Source organism: Gossypium hirsutum, chromosome D06 (assembly GCF_007990345.1).
Source record: "Gossypium hirsutum isolate 1008001.06 chromosome D06, Gossypium_hirsutum_v2.1, whole genome shotgun sequence".
Classification (NCBI taxonomy): domain Eukaryota; kingdom Viridiplantae; phylum Streptophyta; class Magnoliopsida; order Malvales; family Malvaceae; genus Gossypium; species Gossypium hirsutum.
Window position 1 is genome coordinate 20121398 of NC_053442.1, and position 8395 is coordinate 20129792.

The 8395-nt window shown below is 34.0% G+C and overlaps 1 protein-coding gene across 1 annotated transcript; it reads right to left on the bottom strand.

Annotated features, from left to right (window-relative positions):
- Positions 1 to 2456: 2456 nt before the first annotated feature.
- On the bottom strand, positions 2457 to 4042 carry LOC107901515 (mitochondrial import inner membrane translocase subunit TIM17-2). Its single transcript, XM_016827574.2, has 2 exons — positions 3883 to 4042; positions 2457 to 3427 (listed from the first exon to the last, which is right to left on the bottom strand). Exon 2 carries the CDS (start codon positions 3377 to 3379, stop codon positions 2681 to 2683), a length of 699 nt encoding a protein of 232 aa, XP_016683063.2. The 5' UTR covers positions 3380 to 3427; positions 3883 to 4042; the 3' UTR covers positions 2457 to 2680.
- Positions 4043 to 8395: the final 4353 nt, after the last annotated feature.

Here is an 8395-nt window from a genome sequence, read left to right on the forward strand (position 1 = left end):
AAATCAAGTTATTTGAGTTATTCAAATTATTTGAGTCTACTTGAATAAGTAATTTGAGTTTCAAGTTCAAATCAAGTTAAATTATACAATTCGAATAACTCAAATTCGAATAACAGATTGGTGTAAATACCCATTTGGTCTCTGTCAAGTTTAAAAATGAATAAATTGGTCTCTCTCAACAAAAATTACAAAAAAAGAATCAAAATAATTTTCAAAAATTCAAAATATTTATAAAAATTTCAAAAAAATTTCAAATTTTATATTTTTTAAAAATTATAAAAAAAGTTCAAAAAATTCTAGAAAAATATATAAAGTTAAAATTTTAAAATTTTGCTAAGATGATAATTTTGGAGAACTAAATAAGTTAATTAATTATTCAATTTTATCATACTAAAGTATTTTTTATTATTTTACTTTAATTTTTTTTCAAATATATATGGTTTCAAATTTATGTGTTTTAACATAAATTAGATACTGTAACAAGATTTTAATTTAACATGTTTAATTTTTTAGTTTAACTCGACCAATTTCACTCAATACGACTCGAATTTCATTTTACTTGACTCAATTTGAAAAAAAATTCAAATCAAATTAGGATAATAAAATAAGACTAATCAAGTCTATTAATCAAGTCTATTAACTTGAAATTTTTTCACTTGATTCGATCGAACGCTCACCCTTAAATATTGTATAACCAAGAGACTATGTTGGTAATTAAAAAAAAAAAAACAATGGCACATTTTTGGACCTACTAACAGTAAGTTGGCACTTAAAATACTGAGACAATTGGAGGAAAAAATGTGATAGAAAAAAAGGAAATTGGTATTAAGAATTAAAAGATAAAAAATTATATATTATTGCTGTAATATTCTTCATGAATGCGCTTATAAATATATACATTTAACTTGATTGTACTTCTTATTTTCCCTCATTATTTTCTCATTTTGAAAAGCTTAGAAATGAAAATCAGTAATTTTTTTTTTAAAAAAAATCTCTCTTTTTCCTCGCATACAAAAAAAAAAATCAATAATTTCAAAATTTCATCCTTTCACCACCGAACCTATACTAAAACGGCTCATCCAACAATAATTAAATAATTCATGACAAATTCATAAAACATTAAAAAATATATATAAAAAAAAGAAGTTACAAAATCAAATTTAACCATGTTTTTCCTTTTTTTCATTTTAATGGTTACACGCAATAATTCGCTTAGAAGTCAGTTCAACTCCTAGGGCCATTTACCAATAAAAGCTTAATTTTTTATAAATTTATCGAAATGAACTCGGTATTTTATTATTTACCGGAATGGACCATTTTCCAACAAATCGCGTCCACATCAGCGCGATGTCAGGGGACGTGCCAGGAAATCGCGGCCAGGTCAGCGCGCTTTGCTGACGTGGCAACAAATCGCATCCTCGAGGGGGCGATTTGTTGCCACGTCAGCAAAGCGCGCTGACGTGGCCGCGATTTCCTGACTTATAGGTTTTTGGATTTTAAGGTTTAAGGTTTTAGAGTTTTTAAGATTTTTAAGGTTTTGGAGAAAAAAGTAAACAGATAAGTCGCGCTTACGTGTACGCGCTTCTTTATGGAAACATCTGCCTTTGAATCTACAAATGTTGAGCATGCATTCACTGAAATACTAACTCAAATACATCATGTGATCAGTCGAAAAGCACTCGAAAGAGGGAATGATCAAACAACATTGCCCAAAGGACAAACCATCAATGTCGGCTCTCGGGATGATGTTTCAGCTGTGAAGAAAGACGGCTGTTGTTCTGCATAATTGTTAGATGATTTCGAGTGTCCAAATTTGCTTCCTCATTAAGCACAAGCTTTCCTCACCGTGATTTTTCTCGAGATCTTTCGTTGAAGACGAAAAAATCTCAACATTCTAGGGATTTTCTTATAGTTTGTTTAGACAGATTTAGTTTTAGCATTTTAAATAATTTTCATTAGTTGTGGAAAATAAATTTTAAATTAGCTATCATAATATTTTGTATTTTCAAAGAAGTATTTTATGTAATATAACAAATAAATAGGGATAATTTAGGTATTATAAATAATTTAAATAATTTAGTGCAACTATATACATGAAATTTCATTACATGGGCAAGTCGCGGCCACATCAGCGCGCTTTGTTGACGTGGCAAACAAATTGCCCCCTCGAGGACGCGATTTGTTGCCACGTCAGCAAAGCGCGCTGACGTGGCCGCGATTTCTTGACACGTCCCCTGACATTGCGCTGACGTGGATGCCCCAACTCCTATACCTAAAGTGTATATAAACGCTCACACTCAAATCCGAATAACATAATTCAAAATCACCCCTTATCAGGCCAATAAAGCTTTCTTTAGAGCAATACACAAACCCATATAAAATAGAAAATGCTAATATGTCATACAGCGTGAAATACAGTGCCATACATAAAAAAATAAGTAAAATTTCCACCATGATTTTTGAATCCAACAACATTGGGTTTTTTATTTGACTGATGAGAAACAGCTCTATAGGCATGTATCTTGCAATAGGGAAATCCAAGAACAAGAAAGCAATAACAACTATCGAGTCAATTTAATGATAAAAAAGCAAGCTTAGTAAGTTGAAACACTTCAAAGTGCTGAAACAAAAAGGCAGGATTAGTGTTCTTAACTGTGACAAAATAGGGGAAGCCACCACCTTATTTGTATTCGAACGACGGCACCGGAGGAGCATCGAAGCTCTCCAAAACCTCAGTTTTACTTCCACTACCTGTTGCCGGTTCCTGCTTCTTTCCACCAAAAAGTCCTCCAAACCATGAAGAGGAAGAGTTAGATGAGGACTGTTGTGGGGGCGGCGGTGGCGAGTCGTGTCTCAAACTCTCAATTGATGCAGGTGCTTGGTTTGGCAATTGTCCCATTGGATATCCAGGCATTCCTGCTACATTGGGTGCTGGCTCGTCGATCATAATAGGCATCTGCGGTTGACTGAGAACTTTATTCAACATGATACCAGCTCCTTCAATCAAAGCAAGCAAGATGCCACCGAACATGGCTGATCGGGAAGCAGCACCAAATCCTTGACGCATTGAAAGAAAACCTCCTGTTGCAGCACCGGCTATAATGGAGTTCCAAGGATCTTCCTTCTGTCGGACGTAGACCATAGTGCAATCAAAGGTGGAAAACAGACCGCCCCAAACGGCAAAACTACCGCCGACACGAGGGGCATTCATACGCACTGCTTGAGTTCCTCCGAGCAACCGAGAACCACTAGGGGAGTTATATGTGCCTTTCAAGAAGTGGAAGGCTGCACCTCCAACAGCACCCATGCCAAAAGCACCACCAATGTCGTCGAGAATTCGATCAGGGCATGGCTCCCGTGACGTTTCCGGGGTCCCCATGGTTCACCTTTTCTATTAAAAACAACCCCCCACAAGGTTCAAAATTCCCTACAAAATTCACCAATCCAAGAAATTTCTCAAATTTCCACAAACAAGAAAAAATCCGAACATCAATTTGAAATAACTGCTAATCTAGTTTGATTGCAACAAACTAAAATTATTTAGCAACTTAAATGAACTATAAAAACAAAGTCAACATGGTAAGACATTAACACTTAATAAATTCAAAAGTTTCAAGGAGACAGATTTAAATATAAGATTACCTTACTACCAGCTAATATTAGGCAAATATTCATGTAAATAAAGAAACAATGATTTTCTTTTCAAAAAAAAAAACTATCACATAAACGATCAAAGCTAAAACACCAAGAAACAAAACAAGAACAGATAAAATCCTAGAAAAAATAATTTATAACTTTCAGAAAATATTTGAGCAAAGGAAAATAAAAAAAGGCAATAACTTTATAGCTTTGCATGAATGAAATCATCGATTTTCTTCTTACCTTTGTGGCGATCTGCTAGAAAACTTGCAGATTTGTTAACGTAAATTTTGATTATTTATGAAACAATAGAGAGGAAACGAAAACCTCAAAGGTAACCCTTATTCAGAAAGCAAATGAATTTTCTTTTAGGGAATTGGGTTGGGTTTCTCCTTTTTTTGGATTAAATTTAGCAATGGGCTCCATGAATGGCCTTTGAGTTTGAGCTTTTCTGTCGGTCTTCGTTTTAGAACTTTCCCGAGTTGGCCTTTTTTTTTTTCCAAATATACTAGTTTAGTTTAATTAGCAAAATGTTGAGGTGGTTTGAGGTGCGCAGGGCCGCCCGGCCCGACGGCCCGCCTAAAATATGGGAGGGTTCGGGTAAAAATATAGGCTCGAAAAATGGACTTAGGCAAAAAAACAAGGCCCGTTTAGAAAACGGGCCGGGCCTCAGGCACCACTTTTTTGGCCCGGGCCCGGCCTGGCCCGAATATAATAAATATATATATATTTTTATTTTTTTAATTTTAAAATATTTTTAAAATACTTTTTTTATTTTTTTAATTTTAAAATATTTTTAAAATACTTTTTTTAATTTTTTTATTTTTAAAATAAATTTTTGGTGTTTATTAAAAAAATGGGCTGGGCCGGACCTGGCTCGGGCTTATGAATTTTTTCCCGGGCCGAGTCTGGACAAAATTTTAGGCCCATATTTTGGGCTGGGTATGTAGAAGTAAAGAAATTATGGAAGCAAAGTATGGGTTAACTATTATTTATGAATAACAATTTTAAAAATGCAATTTAATCCTTTTATTTTTGGGTATATATGTTAAGCAGTTAGCTAATAGTTAGCCTTATTATTAGAATAATTAGTTTGTTAATAGGTTGTTAACAGGTAATCTGTAGACCATGTAGATTTATAATTATGATACACAGCTTCTTTTCTAAAGAAGATCAATTTTCTAAATAGCTTCTTCAACAATTGATTCTCTGTCAGTATCCTCAACATGGTATCAGAACCTCAAACGATCGTCATTTTTTAAGTCACCATAGTCCAAACAAAGCAATCTCGGTTTGCTGGTGTTCTTCACTAAGTGTTTTCTATTTTTGGGTGTTTTTTACTAAATGTTTTTTTTTGGGTTATTGTTAAGTTCAATTTTGAGCTTGATTTATCCAACTAAATTATTTAAATTATTGATTAAATTTTAAGCAATTGAATTTTAAATTAGTCTAAATTACAGCAAGAACATCCCATGCCGTAATAATGTATTTTTTGCTCCAATTCAATAATTTAATGTTAAATTTTTAAGTCATGTGCAGGTGAGGGACATTTGGATGTCCGTATGGGCTCAATTTGGAATTTAATCTGCATGAATAAGCTGCTGAATGACGATCACATGCTGGTTGAAGGAATTAAATTAACATTGGGACAAAATTCGGCCTAATTGGATGTACAGCAGGCCAAACATGCGACAAAATCAGCAAGGGAATTATTATTAATTCCCTCAATTTCCTTCTTGCTAGTGGTGGCCGACTCCAATTGAATCAAGGAATTAACTTAGCCTTGAAGAGTTTAATTGAAAATAAAACTCTAGTAGGCTGGAGCTAATTTTATGCGATGGGTTCAGCCAGGAAAAGGAGGATAAGATCAAATTTAATTTTGAATTGTTGGAGGTTATTATCCCATAAATAGAGATGACCAGCAGCTGAAAAAGGAGTCAGAAAACAGAGAAAAATACAGCAGCAGAGAGGCGTGGCACCCGAGCAAAGGAAAGCCTCAAATTGAATCAGCAAAAGCCGAACAAGCAATTGAAGTAGCAGCCCAGAATTTCAGCTAATCGGAAGAAGGGAAGCTCGACGATTGGAGGAATTTTCTTCTCCAAGACTCACTTTGTAATTTATGCTGATTACAATTGATTCTTGTTTCGTTTCAATTGCTATGAGTGGTTAGAATATCCAAGCTCAGTTAGACACTTATGAAACCTAGCACAAGGAATTTGTGGATTTATTTTGTTTAAATTTGGATTTGGCATTCTTGAGTTGCTTGCTTTATCGTTCAAGGAATTTTTCTAAATCAATTAGATTGATCACCTACTTAATTTAGGACTTTTCTCATAATCATCTAAGTGCAACTGAGTAATCGAATTTCTTAATTACACTTAGAACTGGTGATGATTAATTGGCATGCCGCTAATTGAAGCAACTACGGATTTAATTTTGGAAGCTGCTGGAGGATTTTCTTTAATTAACAGAAGGTGAAGTCTCTAAAATACTGAATGCACTTTTAATTAGTCAACAAAGAATAATTAAAGGTAGGATTTCAATTACAAATGTTCTCTAATTGAATTTAAATTTACTTGGGATAGGAATTCACTTCGTAAGTGCATTTTCAGCCTTGCTGCTAGATTGGACTACTAAAATAATTTAAGATCGCGAAGGACTTGTGCTTGGTGGATTAAGGCGTCAATAACTAAGCATCCTTTTTCTTTAATTTGACAATTTTTTTAGCATTCACAATTTAAGCTACAATTTATTCGTTAATTTAGATCATTATTAGCAAACCCCCCATTTTTCCTTTCTTGTCTGCATTTTATATTACCTTAATTACAATTACCTTCAAATAGATTTAATGCGAACTTCTCATTGGGAAGATTCCCTATTTACCCTATATTACCAGTTAATGTTGGTTGAATAACGGATTTTAATCTGGTGGTCATAACGACAGCTACCAGTTATGTTTGATAGTCAAGTCCATTTTCTACTATTTTTTTGGCCCAATATTGTGTTTTGGGCATGGTTTAGTTGATAACATAGGTTTTGTTTTTACCAGTGTCATCTTCTTCCCATTAGCGTCGTTCTTGCTCATGGTTCCGTCTATTCGTGTTTGATGCTCTTCGTCGTAATTGTCTACTCGTGTTCAACGCTTGATGTTTTCTTGCATGGTGTCGTTTCTTGTGCTCAACACTATTCTCTTCTATGTTTTTGGTACTGGTTGTTGTTTTGAAATAATGGTGAGTCCCTCCGATTTGGTTGTTTATTTCAATCACCCACTTTATTTGCATCCATCGGATACTTCAAGTGATTATTAGTCTCTCATCAGTTGCTTGGAGTTGAAAAGTACAATGTTTGGAGTCGGTCTATGAAGATTGCGTTGTTGGCTAAGAACAAATTAGGGTTTGTGGATGGTACTTGTTCTACGGCTTCGCTACTAGAGTATTTGAGATATCAATGGGAGCGGTGTAATGCTATTGTATTGTCCTAGATTTTTAATAAAATTAGTAGAGAGCTCTCGACAAGAATTTTTTTTCTTCTAGTGTAGCAGTTGTGTTGAAAGATCTTAGTGAAAGGTTTCATAAAGTTGATGGCTCTAGGGTTTATACTTTGCACCATAAGATTACTTTGAATCTTCAAGGTACTAATTTTATATCTATGTATTTCACTAAGCTACGATTAGTTTGGGATGAATACGATGCTCTTGTGCCTTTTTCTTCCTGTGGTTGTGATAAGTTGGGGCAAAACGTGGAGCATGTTTTACAGCAACGTCTCTTTGAATTTCTGAAGGGATTGAATGAGTCCTATAATATGGTGCGTAGCCAAATATTGTTGATGAATTAGTTGCCATTTGTAAATCAAGCATACTCTGTGCTCGTGCAAGAGGAATCTCAGAGGCAGCACAATCCAAGTGCTATAGGTTTTGATATGATTTCTTTACACTCAGCAAATGTAGCAAATGTGATTCAAAAGAATAGATTTAATGGGACATGTGATCATTGCAAGACAAAAGTGCATAAAAGAGAAAATTATTATACGATAATTGGTTACCCAATTGATTTTAAGTTCACTAAGAAAAAGTCCAATAATGCATCAAGATTCATGGTGAATAATGCATCAGTTAGTGATTCAGCTAGTGGCAGTGATGTGGCTAGTGATGTTGGTGTCATGACTGATCGACAAGCACCTCTGTTTACTCAAGCACATTATCAACAAATATTAAATTTGTTGAACAGATCATGGATATTGGATGTAACAGCCCGTTTTTCAGTGATGTCGAAAATAGTGGTTTTGGGGCCACCAAATTCGACAAGTAAGTTCGTAAATATTATATTTAATATTTACGAGTTAATTATGACTGTGAAAAGGTTTTTGATATAGTGATTTTTGATGAATTTATCGATTAGGGACTAAATTGTTAAATAAATAAAAGTATAAGGATTTAATTTGAAATTGTTGCACAAATAGGCTGTTTTGGATACCATGAACATTCAGCTAAGCTCAATTTTGGGTAAAGTGGTTAATTTGCATGTTTTGGGCTCAGGGACTAAATTGAATAAAAGTAAAACTTCAGGGGTAATTTTGTAAAAATGTCAAAAGACCAAATTGCATGTAATGCATTGTTTTACTGCATAAATTGATAAATTGAATGAAATTATTAATTTAAATCCAGATCGGGTGGAAAATCGAGGAAAATGGGAAATTACCAAAATTCCCCTAAACTTTGGTATTTTTGGAATTTAGCCAGGTAAGTTCGTATGAACTG